Source organism: Haliotis rubra, unplaced genomic scaffold (genome assembly GCF_003918875.1).
Source record: "Haliotis rubra isolate DU_JTF1 unplaced genomic scaffold, ASM391887v1 Scf5, whole genome shotgun sequence".
NCBI classification, from domain to species: domain Eukaryota; kingdom Metazoa; phylum Mollusca; class Gastropoda; order Lepetellida; family Haliotidae; genus Haliotis; species Haliotis rubra.
Window position 1 is genome coordinate 2,825,217 of NW_025767190.1, and position 13,367 is coordinate 2,838,583.

The 13,367-nt window shown below is 39.1% G+C and overlaps 1 protein-coding gene across 2 annotated transcripts in view; it reads left to right on the forward strand.

The window, feature by feature from the left end:
* LOC124291688 (protein ecdysoneless homolog) overlaps window positions 1-13,367 on the forward strand; it is a 30,051-nt gene that overhangs the window by 11,972 nt on the left and 4,712 nt on the right. For both annotated transcript variants that reach the window (XR_006902262.1, XM_046728738.1), the window contains exons 2-11: window positions 2,139-2,256; window positions 8,368-8,455; window positions 9,358-9,536; window positions 9,817-9,958; window positions 10,478-10,528; window positions 10,952-11,080; window positions 11,657-11,794; window positions 12,150-12,235; window positions 12,762-12,871; window positions 13,202-13,361. Coding sequence is in view for 1 of the 2 variants with exons in the window: in XM_046728738.1 (XP_046584694.1) it covers window positions 2,139-2,256; window positions 8,368-8,455; window positions 9,358-9,536; window positions 9,817-9,958; window positions 10,478-10,528; window positions 10,952-11,080; window positions 11,657-11,794; window positions 12,150-12,235; window positions 12,762-12,871; window positions 13,202-13,361 (1,201 nt within the window). In the remaining variant the exon portion in view is untranslated. The remainder of the gene's footprint in view (window positions 1-2,138; window positions 2,257-8,367; window positions 8,456-9,357; window positions 9,537-9,816; window positions 9,959-10,477; window positions 10,529-10,951; window positions 11,081-11,656; window positions 11,795-12,149; window positions 12,236-12,761; window positions 12,872-13,201; window positions 13,362-13,367) is intronic.

The window sequence follows — 13,367 nt, forward strand, 5'->3', positions numbered from 1 at the left end:
GACTCTGTCAATACTGGCCTCTCTTAACACCGGCACTCTGTCTACATCGGCACAAAGTTTCAGTCCCGGCAGAAATGCACGTTATTATCATTTAGAAACTTCTGTAAACATCGGCATCTGTCTATTCAGGATATCGGCATTGTTTTTCAGTCCCAACGAACAAGTTGTTATGAAAACGAATCTGTAAAAACCGGCACATGAAAGACAACGTAACCCTTTGATGCAATTAGGTCCAAATGATGTAACAACACAATTCGCTCTGACTCCCGAGATTATTCAGAAACGGGAAGTGTTAATCAGTATCTTGTTAATCTGTGAGTGGTACGTGCGTAACACTTACCCAGAGTAATTAATACATATAGTGGGCAGTTTGACTGTATAAACAAGCAAGTGTTTACATTTTGTTGATTCGCTGGTATTGACTCCCGAGATTATTCAGAAACGGGAAGTGTCAATCAGTTTCTTGTTAATTAGTGAGTGGCACGTGTCACTTACATAGAGGCTGAATCGTTTGATGGCGTGTATCGTTCGAAAGCTCTGAACATCAACAATATCACTGTACTCTTGCCGAGTATTTTCACATTTGTAAGAAGCGATTTTATTGGATAAAGATTGGTTTCTAACGGCGGCTTTTTCACTACACTCTGCTTATAAGGGTCGTGATTGGTCAAAATCAGACCGCGTGACCTAAGCAGCCAATCATATTATGGAAATGGATACCGTCCCTCGTGAAACGAAAAGTTTTAGATTAAGACAAAAGTTTTGGGTAAATAACGCTATTCTGAACATATTAAGAAAGACATAAGCTACCTATCGTAAAATCATGGAACGTATTGGACATATCGTGCTAGGTTATGGCCTATGACAAAATGCTTCACGATATATTTTCACATTAAGCATTGTGTGAAAGCCGAGATGTAACTTGTCAGTGACTTGACTTACATTGCATGATCGCTCAAAGAATGGAAATAGTAATTTTATATGTACGTTTGACAACTTTTATGAATGTTATTGTTGATTTCAATTTATTTAATGATTTCCTCGATGTTTGAAACATCTTTACTTTGCTCTTTGACAATGCTATTGTAGACCAGCTGCGAAGCATAAACAAGAATCGTTGTTTGCAATAACATTGCGAAAAATAGTTTATAATTTTAATTCTGCCGATAATATATGATCAGTTGAAATTTAATAAGAGATTTCAGACATTTTTATTTGATTTAAACAACATGAATGTGCATTCAGACACTGCCTTGTTTCTTATTCAAACATCTTGTTAATGCTAACGTGACAGTACGACAGCGAACTTCCGTGTGCGCAGGCGTCATAAGCGAACCTAGCTAAACCGGCACTCTGTCAAAACCGGCATTTTTACTTGGTCCCGACTGATGCCGGTATTGACAGAGTACACTGTATACACACCTAAATATTTGACATAATCATAACTCATAGACATAATCATGAAGAGTATTTGCCATTGAGGGGGATATTGATGACTTTGTCTTCTTGTTATCCCAGTAATTTATCCCCCTCAACGCGAGCAGAACTCTAAAACCGTTCAATATTTCTTCACCAAACTTGGCACATACATAGATCTGGTGGTGTACTGGTGCCTTTTGGTAGTTTTGGAATTCTGAATAAAATATTTTTGGCATTTCCATGGCAACAAGTTTGACTTAGACTGAAATTGGTGATAGTGCTCCTTTCTGGAGCAGAACTTTAAAAACCTTTCAATGCTCTCCTCCCACTTTTCTATATACACACCTAAATATTTGACATAATCATAACTCGTAGACATAATCATGAAGAGTATTTTGCCATTGCGGGGGATATTGATGACTTTGTCTTCTTGTTTCTTCTGATTTCCACTTGTGAATTTTGACAAGGACAAAATCACTGCAAGTAGTACCTACCTAACCTTCATATTTGCGACTTTTGAGTGTATTACCACCATGGATACAGGTTTAATCCACTGGCAGTATGCTGCCTAGAAACTTGCGCATCATATGATAAAGTCAGGGATCTAACACACAACCATATTGTATTGATGATGCAACACTTGGGGCACCTAATGTCACAGTGCACAATGCTTCAAGAAATGGTTACAGTCCTGGTATATCAAGTGTTTCTGTTGCCAGGTAACCTTCCCCCTCACCTGTATGGCAGCACCAGCTTCGGCGAGAATATCGACGACGAATGGTTGATCGTGTACCTCTTGTTCAGGCTGTCCAGGGCGTACCCAAACCTTGTCATCAAGTAAGTCATTCTCGTTCAATTATGACATGTTAATAGATAAATGTTTCCTCGATGATAGGAAATGGTGTGACTATTTTCCACATGGTCAGAGTGCTTGATCATGAGTTATAACGATCATATTCCTGTGTTTTGTGGTTCACCAAAATGGTAAATGTCTGAGGCCAGCATCTCTTCAGGTTTTCATCCCATATTAAGCTGACATGTCGTGATATAACTGGAATGCTGTTCAAATAGATGTTAGACATAACTCATGAACACAATTGTAGCACCTCCATCATTTTGAGAAATGTCCTGGTTGTCAGGTCCACACCTGAACATAGAAATTCAGAAGTAAATAAAACCAGATCATTACTTCAGCATCCCTTGAAGTTCATGTTATTCTGTTACACAGTTCGAGACTAATAAAATGGGACAAGAGGACAAGGAAATATCATTGGTGTAGTTATCATCAGCTAGTGGAATTTGAGGGCTGTAGTTCCAAACCAGTATTCAATGTTTCTTTTTTGCTGGATGAGTGAAAAAAATGTTTACACTAGGCAGCTGGACTAGTCTTGAACAAATACAAATTTGTAATGGTGAATCAGGTGTAATGCCATTCTCAGAGCATGCTGACATTGCTATGGGTTTGCAGCGATGACTAATTAGTTGTTTGCATGGTAAAATATTTTATATTTTGGATTACACTTTGTTAGTGAAGTACAAATTCAAGTACAAATTCAAGAGTCCCATCTTGGATACCAACCCACATTTTCAGAGTGACCAAACTCACTCAGCCACTGCACCTTACACTTCCCTGCACACAAAGTCAGTGATGTAATCCATTGCCACTGAAGCTTCCATAAAATGGAAATCTGACAACTGGTAGTCTAGATCACATAATTTGTGTATCCCTCTGACAAGTGTAAATTGGAACACCTCCCATGTTCAAAATTATAAATAGACAACACCTTCAGAAGCTAAGTATAAACCTAAATATAACATATGTCACATTTGACCACTCTCTAAACGCCATTGCCCATGCAAGTGAAGTTAATAGAAAGTTTAAATATGTGCAGTGCGAATAAGCTTTTGACAGCTGTGCAGTCCATGTGTACCAAACCCAGATTCCTAAAACATTCTGTTCATATAAAACCCTTTTAATTTCAGTTCTATATTTATCTGAGCATTTCAGCATGCTTAATAGAGAACACACATGCTTATTCAAATATTTCAAGGAAAGCACTTGTTTGATCTGTTGGAAGAAAGCCTCATTATGGCGCCAAGGACGTAACTGTGGCAAGCTGACATGGTCAACTGTTTACATGTGTAAAAGTGCTCATGAAGCATATCTTAAGTGAACTGGGGAACCGTGAGCCACTAATCTTTTTCATGTTTCCATGAAAAGGATTGAGGCAGTTCTTTGTCAACCATCTGGTCTGAATGATGACTCTTTATGTGTGAGATTGTATGCACTCATATTTACTGTATAAATATAGATTGTATGAATGCTGGAAGGGTTAATGTCACTCTTTGTATTATATTTATTTGGGATTCTATTATGTCAGTTCAGTCTTTGTTGGCATATTTAAACAAATTGAATTGAAGATTTGTGCCTTAAGTATCATGATGACAGTGCTAAATGTGTGAATTTGTCTTCTTTCAATGTTCCAAAAAATGTCAGTTTTCATTTCACCAAGTTGGGTTTTTTCATACTGTTTCAGTATATGTTTTATGTTTTGCCTTGATATTTGAAAAGATGAGATGTGATAAAGGGATCATGTATTTGATAACAATTATGTTCAGATAATCTTCATATGTGAAGTGACCTTGTTGAACCTTGCAGGTGCTTGGTGCGGGGATGGTGTAGGTGTGTGGTAAGAAGCAGGCAGGCATGAAGTCAGCTATAACTATAGCCTCTGTACTGAGGGCCAGGGAATTACAGTCCACAGAGTCTGTGTCGCTGTAGATGTAAATCTGACAAAGATCAGTCAATGGTCCTAATCCCTGGTAATTATGGTCCTATAATACCATGCTTGTCTCCTTGTGAGAATTCAGGGGCAGAGTATTTCCCCAGTGCCTTATGCTTGTCAACTGGCATTCATGGTAGGTCAGGTCGTTCACTTCGTACCCTATGGTTTTCTCCCTGAAAGAGCATGGTGGATAGCTTAGTGGTTAAAGTGTTTGCTTGTCATGAAAGGTGAGGTGAGGTGGATAGAATGTGTGGAGCCCTTTCCTTGTGTTCCCAACTCTGATATCGCTGGAATGTTGCTAAAATGGTGTCAAAGGCAAGCTTGCTTGGCACTCATTCTCTCACTCTTCTACTCACTCTTTCACTCACTCATACTTTCACTCATTCATACTTTCACTCTCACTCACTCATTCACTCTTGGAAAGCTTTTGTATGTACAGGACAAAATGTACATGCCAAGTGTAATATATATCACGTACATTTGTGATGTCGAGATAGTTACAAACTTTATAAAGATGTCAGCCCTGTATAATGGTAAATTCAAGCACACTGTTCTCATGACAATAATACGTATATGCAGTTGCGATGATTACATAATGATGATGTGTTTTTTATGCCTTTGGGGTTTGAAACTAGGTCACTTCTGTCTGATCATTAGTTATATATAGTGCTCACATTCCCTTTGTGAGCTGACAGATAATGACATAACCGCTACAACAGGTTGGCCTGTTATCTATGGGTTTAGTATGCATGGAACTGTGAGGGCTGTGGTTATCACTGGTCTCAGCAGTAATGTATGGGGAGGCATGATCCATGTGTGTAGTTATTAACATGATTACATTCAGTTCTTGGCTGCAGAGTTATGTTGGAGGGTTAGGTTTTAGGCTTGTCAACTGTTGGGTTGTTGATCTCATAGCAACATTGCAAGAAGTACTAGTTTTTGAGGAGTTTTTTTAATTATGAAACCTGCTTGGGCTTTTACATTGGAATTGTATTAACAATTTTTAAATATCTATGCTTTGTTTAGTTTTGGTTAAAAGTCACTATATTTCTTCATGGTTTAAGTCCATGATGTGAATCAAACCAGCATCTTCACGTGTCATGTTTGTATTGTAACCTGCTGTTTTCTCACTGTACCTTTGGGGCAGGTGATGAGAGAGAGAGAGTGAGTGAGTGAGTGAGTGAGTGAGTGAGTGAGTTTTATGCCACACTCAGCAGTATTCCAGCTATATGGCGGCAGTCTGTAAATCATCAAGTCTGGACCAGACAATCCAGTGATGAACAGCAAGAGCATTGATCTACGCAATTGGGATACGATGACATGTGACAACCAAGTCAGCAAGTCTGACCACCCGATCCTTACGACAAGCATTGGTTACTGAAGAACAATTCTAACCCTGATCTCCACGGGTGATGAAAGGGTGGTTAGTTTGGTCTTTCTCTTTGTTTCACTATAAAAAGTATTCTGATGTTTTTCTCTTGCACTTACCCTTTTCATATTTCAAAACACTCTTTACTTTTGGCTTCAACGGAAACAAAGGAGGGGTGTTTTGATTCTAACTCCGTCTATGAGGGAGGTACAGGTGAATTAGTTGGTTCAGTTGTCCGAGGCACAATTATATGCATTTATTGCATGTTACAATTTTCATCTGTCAGTGAAAGATATGATATGTAAGAATTATAAATAATGTTGATCATAAATGAAATATTGGACAATAAAATTATGTCTTTGTTTTTCTATGAACAGTAACTTGAGGCAGTGGAAACCTATTCTGCCATCAGGTCTCTGTTGGTATAAGGCGTGTAAGGACACTAACAATCAATACCACGTGATTCTTTAGTGCACTTCGAATAAAAGCTTTCGGGAAATTCTTATGGGAAACGAATGATTAATGAGTATTAAACAAAAAGTGAAACTGTTGTGAGTCTTTTTCATGGATATAAATAAATATTATGTATTTCATGAACAGCACTGAAGGCAGTCTGGAATCAAAAACTTTAAATGAAATTTGTTGAATTTGGCTGGTGTAGATTAATCAAAATAATTGTTGATAAGAGATTTAAAATTCTTTTAATATCCTATGAGAAGCATTTAGTGCACATTTACAATAAAAGCCAATCATCCATCAGAGTGAGAAAATAACCCATCAGAGTAAATTCATCAGCAAAATGGAAACTAATAACTGTGATGAAATATGACCATCTTCAAACTTTAGCTAAATGGGAGAAAATAACCAAATCAATAGGGGAGAACTTTGAACAGCCATGTCCCTGACACAACATGGATCCTATTCTCAAGTCAGTCTGACCTTAGAGCTGGCAAGAAGTTGATAAATCACCCCCTTGCTGCCTCAACCAGACAGTCCATTCATAAAAACCACATTCCTGGGCATTGTTTAACAAGGACCCTCCTAAATATCCCATATCTCTACTGTCTGACACGGCCTTGCTGTGGATCCTGTCACTGCTGGTGTTGTAATGAGGAATTGATGGACTTATTGATAATGGACGGGTAGCCTTGTGGTTGTCTAGAGTTATTCACGTGTTGGGAATTCTTTAATCAGTGAACCAAATGGAGTTTGAAGTAAGCTTAAAATTATATCCCGCCACTGGGAGGATGTTTTTTTAAAAGGTCATGTTCTTTGTCGTAAGAGGATAAGGCGTAAATTTGATTCTATATATTTATGGGACCTCAATCTTGTTTTTGTGAGTAGTTTATGCATGGCGTGATATATCTCAGAGAGGGGCATGAGATCATATGATTAGGCACTGGTAATGGAGGTTTCTTTAAACGACCCATCCTTCTGCAAGGGATATTAACTAGCTCAAGTACCTATACTATGTAGTTTAAAATGTTTGAATTTCTATGAGCCTTTAGGATACCTTTAACGTTAACAAAACTGGCCCATGTTAGTTTGCTCATGCTATTATTCCATCATTGCTTCTGATAAGGTCAGAGACAAATCCTCATGACACGCAGGTCTTGTCTTCCATGTCAAGTCTCCGAGTTGTCCTCAAGGTCGTCTGTACTGTGGTAGGCAGGTCTGACTTGCAGCAGCAAACCAATGCCAATGCTTCTGCAGGGGTGGAAATAACCTATTGCCCGACGTCCGAGCCCAGTGTTTTTTACTGTCGGGCAAGCAAATTTGAATATCACACTGTACCGGTGTCCAGTTGACTTTCCAATGTTAATTATGTTGTTTATTTTAAAAAATCAACAAGAAAACGGCCGGTATAGTGGGAAAATTATCAGGTCAAGTGATTTTATATGTGCCACTGTACCGGAGTACACTAGCAATTTTAAAGTTATTTCCACCCCTGTTCTGATATTTATATATCAGTTGTATATTGGTTCATCTGATGTTTTCAGATGTTTCACAAAGTTAGAATAGATCCCTTGTAACTATGTAAGTGTTGATTAGAGGATTAGGTGGTCTAGCTGAGTGACCTAAAGGTTTGGATGGTTGGTCATAATATCAATCACTGAATTGCCTGGACATATGTGATTATTTACCTGATGACTTCTGTCAACTTGTATGTCTATGAAGGCAGAATTATGATGATTAAGCAAGACAACCAGCTGTCATGGGCATAAACCAAGAAAAGGACATCCATCTTATCAAATGCCTTAATTGGAAATTTTAACCATGATGACATTGAAATAATGTTTTCTGTAAAAGTTCAACTGCGCCCTGTGGCCAAGTGCATCATGTATTTTGAGCAAGAGTAAAGTGCCCCTAGACTTCTGAAGGGTAGGTTCTGGGTTCTGATCAATGGTAAAGAACTATTTAGTACACCTTGTAAAGAATGCTGAAGTACAGCTTGTGTTCTGAGCAGTGATCAAGTGCACCCTGAGTTCTTTGCAGTGATTATGTACACCATGTGTTCTGAGCCATGGTCAGCTGTGCCCTATGTTCAAACAAATGGTCAACTGCACCTTGTGTGTTTTGTGCCGGGGTCAGACAGAAAGTTCTGCATCATGTGAGGACTGTCTGAACTGATGAATTTCTTACTAGACAGGTCCTGATGACCATCGGACAGTGTGTTTTTCTAAGGACTATTTGAGGAGCTTAATGTCATTGGATTCAGTGATTGATTAGTTAATCATGGTAATTTAATTGGTAACTATCAGTGATGTGATTAGTTCTGGTAATGTATTGCAGGGCGTCAGACAATGACGGAGAGTTCTTGCTAATAGAGGCTGCTGAAGCTCTGCCAAAATGGCTGACACCAGAGACGTCCGACAACAGGGTAGGTGTGCTGTGTGATGGTACATGTTGAAAATAAAGGACATATAGTTAATGTTTAATTGATGGACATATTTGTGAGCATAAGTTCTTGATTTGAATGAAAAAAAAGATGAGTATCATATAACAGTTGTTATTGTTCAATCAAGGGGAATGTGTCAGTGTATTGTAGAAATTATACTGTCTCTATTGATAAATGAGGTAATGTAGATACTAGTAGCTTTACATACAGGAGTCTGATTAGTTGGGGCGGTGGGGTAGCCTAGTGGTTAAAGTATTTGCTCGTCATCCTCAAGACCAGAGTTCATTTCCCCACATGGGTACGATGTATGAATCCCATTTCTGGAGTCTCCCCACCGTGACATGGCTGGAATATTGCTACAAGAAGCATGAAACTAAACTTGCTCACTCACTTGATTAGGTTTTCAGACTTCTCATGGAAATAGAATGTATTCACTGCATTCATCTTGACATTATCCAGATGTAGCACTGCCATATATATATATATTTATTGTACCATGTGTGGAGTATGCTCTTACATAAGAGAGCTTTTTCAAGTAGGGACAATGAGGCATTGTTAATCATGACATCATTTCTGGAGATTTGAACAAATGCCAGCTGTTTGATGACATAAACTGGATAACCTGATGTTTTAGAGGATAGTACACAGTCACCTTATTGTTTTGTCCACTCGATTGCAGAAGGAAAGATACAGATTGGCATTGAGAATTGTGAAAATATTCTGGAAAATATGAAACTTAATCCTCCTGTTTATAAAATAGTCATGTCTGAAAATGGCCAGGTCAGATTGTATCCAGGGTCATAAGTTTACATCCTTAAAGAGGCTGCGGTTTATTGTATTCTTCATTGTGTATTTCTTCATCACAACATTGTACTTTCTTCCAGGTGTACATCTATCAGGGAGATATACACATTATACCTATCCCACAAACCCCAGCCGAGATGATGGAGCTCCCGCTGTTTGCTCCAGACATCCCGGACGGTGTCAAGTGTATACGTGAACACACCAGCCTCACTCGGGCATCACCGCAGATACAGCGATACATCTTCTCACGGCTCAGCTGGTCAGTATGACGATATTCATATTTATGTCTGTATGAAATCAGTTAATTGGTTACCTGTGAATAGAACATTTTAGATGTGTGAGTGCCCTTATAGGCAGCATAAGAACTGAAAACACTCCAGAGAATTTTATCTCCCATCTCTTGTTTATACCTTTAAATGTCTAGAGCATCCAGTGTGTAGATTCATATTCTGTTACCTGTAGAGGTGTTTTGCAGTGATGTAACATGTTGATGTACAAAGTTGTGTATATTTTCTGCACATGGTAACATTTCATTTCAGCTTCCCTGAAAAAATTAAAGAAAATGTCCATCGCGCCAACTGCTACATCCCAGCGAAACTGGTACCGGTGTTACGGCGAAATCCTGCCCTGATTGCGCCTGCCGTGCATGCCTTCTACTACCGAGACCCTATAGACCTACAGGTAGTTGTCAGTTGATATAGCTCAGTAGAAATGTTGTAAACATGCCACAGCAAGACTCTTAATAGTCTTCAGTTAATTTCTGTGAAAAAATAGTAAACTGATAATGATAAGACAGTTCAACTGGAAATCCCTATGCTGACACTCTCATATAGCTACCGCCTTGTAGAAGCTGTCTCATCTCAACAACCAGGGGTGGATAACTCTTATTTCCATTTTCTGCCACTGACAGCGCTTGACATTTTATCGGTGCTTCAAACAATTGCTGCCACTGGTAGTTGCTACAAATAAACTAACAATGATCTATTGCCACATTTGGAGGCAAGTGTTCTTGCATAAATTAATTTCTATGAAGACTTTTGCCAGACAGTTCCAAATATCATTTGTAGGTGTTTCATTGTTCCATTCGGAAGTTCCTCTCATTGAAGTAATTAACAATTATATTGACTGATTGTAAAATATGGAAAGTCTGTGCATTCATGTAAAAATTTGCTTTAATTTTGTGAAATTGTTTTAATACAGGCTTGTAGAACGATGCAGATATTTTCGCCGACTGATCAAGTTCTATCACGGGTAAGGAATTGTCATCTCTTTAATGTCTAATTTCCTTCATCTGTTCTTCTCTATACTGGAACCACTCACTCTATATCTATACTCAACTCTATGCTCAACAAGTTCCCATTGCATGTGTAGTTTGATTATTCCTGAATTACCCTTTAACTGACAATCTTCCATGCTTTTCCATTTTGGTTTTTCATTTTTATATCCAGCTTCAGTTTTAACCAAAATAACCCTGTCTCGATTATCTCCCTTTGTCTTCCAATGTTTTCTGTAGAGAAATCAACAGTAACAGAAATATTGTTCAAATTTCATGAAACCCAACACTGCACTCTAGCAATAACCAAAACAGCCATTAACATTAGTTGGTTGTAAGGGGGATAACTCCATTATTACATATGCCACCCACTAGTAACAGACCATGTGTTGTGTGTGCAGGTGAAGTTGACTCGCTGCCTGTATGCCCAGCTAATGCACCAGCAGTTCACCCCGGACAAGAGGAGCGGATACACATTGCCCACCACATCCAATCCCAAATTCCAGTCACATGACCTGGGCGTGAAACTGGTCAGTCTCTCTTTGTTGTATGTTGTTGAATGAGTCGGAGATTATTTCACTAAACCAGTGGGATATTCTGCAATGTGTGGTCAGTATGGACTGGCATGAAGATCATAGTTGTGATCTTCACCATGATCAAGTTAGCTTGTGATCTGTTACAATATTGAAATGGCCATGGCCTAACTGACTGAATTACCATGACAACCATTTATCACCTTTTGCACTAAGCTTCAAGTCTTTTTGCAGGAATATCAAAACCTGAAAGATAAATTCTCACCTATGATTAATCTCAGTACATAAGATCTGATTAAAGTATTGCACTTCTTGATGGAAGACTGCAGAGTTACCTCCCTTAACTGTGGAAGCAACCTATGATCATCAATTCACCCTGAGTTTGTTCTGTGTTTGTCACACCACATACCATGCAGGTTTACTTCAGCAAACAGCAGCCTGCATCCATGTATCAGCTGACTTGCTGACATGACTGAAATACCATTCAAAGTTGCATTAAACCTGATTCCTCACTTGTTCAGCAATGTTTTAGTTGATCATCTGGTCAGTCAACAACTCCCTTGTTTGTTCCAGGCTCATGGCTTTGAGATCCTGTGTACCAAGTGTTCCAGTGGTCCTCGTATGGGTGTCAATGGTCACTCAGCTCCATCTGACCGGGATGTACGATGGCAGAGGTACCTCAAGTCACTCAACATGAGTGGGTATTTCAGGGTAGGTGAAAGTTGGACTCACCCTTGACAGCATTGTACATATCCTCTATTTGTTACCTTGGGATGACACTGCTTCACACTTTCCCAGACATATAGACTTGCTTCATACTTTCACAGAAACAAAGGCTTGTGTGAGACTTACCCTGAGATAAGGACTTGCTTCACACTTCCGAGAAATAAAGACTTCCTAATAAGATATGTCAGTATCTAGGTTATTTATTGCAATGTACTGTCTATGTACTCCTCTGTGTCCTAATTGCCATGTATCATCTTAAAACTTAGTTCAGTAGAACGTCCTTGCTAGATATATATGTTGTAAGTTATGTAGCTGTTTTGACTGAGCTCTTTCCCTCCAGGATGAGGTGACAGGGTCCAAGTTGTATACAGAGTTGCTTGCGGAGGCTCGGAAGTTCTACATGGAACAGCTGCAGATCAGCAACAGGTAAGACAGGATGAAGATAGCATGGATGAACGTGTGGAGTACAACAGTATTGAAGTGGCAGAACATGGAAATTATAGCATATAGGGAAAGTAACATTTACAGATAGGGTATGCATGTCTGGTGAATAGAAGCAATTAGAAATCATCATTATTCACATATGGTTTGGTAAAATTTGAGTTCAATGTTCCAGAAGAAATATGAAACTAGTACTTTTTGAAAGAGGTAATTGTTTTGCAGAACTGAAGTCCACTGTCACTCTATTAAACAACCCTTTCCAGTTTCAATTTCATTTCTTAGAACACAACTGTTATCAATTTGCTCATCACTGGGCAAATTGTATTCAATATCTTGGTACCCAAATGCTATGTTTGACTAATACACCAAGTTGAATATGTTTTATGTTCAAACTTACACTGCTCCCTGGTATAGATAGGTGCCAGATAACTGATGCAGTTACAGACAATCATTCCCCAATTCCTTCTTAAGCTGCTCCTCCTGTTCACCCAGTCATGTTGTGTGTTGTCAGTGGTTCCTTCAGGGCAAGCCCTGGGGAGGAGGTGCTGGACCTGGTGGGCAGTACCAGCTATGACCTGGATAGTCTTCGTAGACAGGAGAAAACGCTGCCCGCACCTGATGGTAAGGAGTCATGCCCTGGTAATGGGAATAGTCAGCGATGCAGTTTGTGAAGTCTGTTAATGAGAATTGCACCAGTTTTTAGGTTAAATTCTTTTGCTTCAAAATAATTGTCCATTGACCAAGATTTATTCTTGTAAGCTAAAAAACATATCAGTTACATGTAGAAGTTTTTCAACAAGGACACAGGTTATAAATTAGCCTCACTGGACGTATCATCCAACATCATCATCACCACCATCATCATCACCACCACCACCACCACCATCATCATCATCATCATCATCATCATCATCATCATCATCATCAAATTATTACTTCTCTTTTATTCAGATGACAGCTGGTTGAACCTGACCCCAGAGTCTCTGGATGAGATCCTGAAGAAAGCATCAGGGAGGTCCGACCCAGACGCCTTCGACATGAGCAAGGTGGCAGACTCCATGAAGACATTTGTAGGCCATGTATCCGGCGTAGATGGAGCAGAGTTTCCACAGTAAGT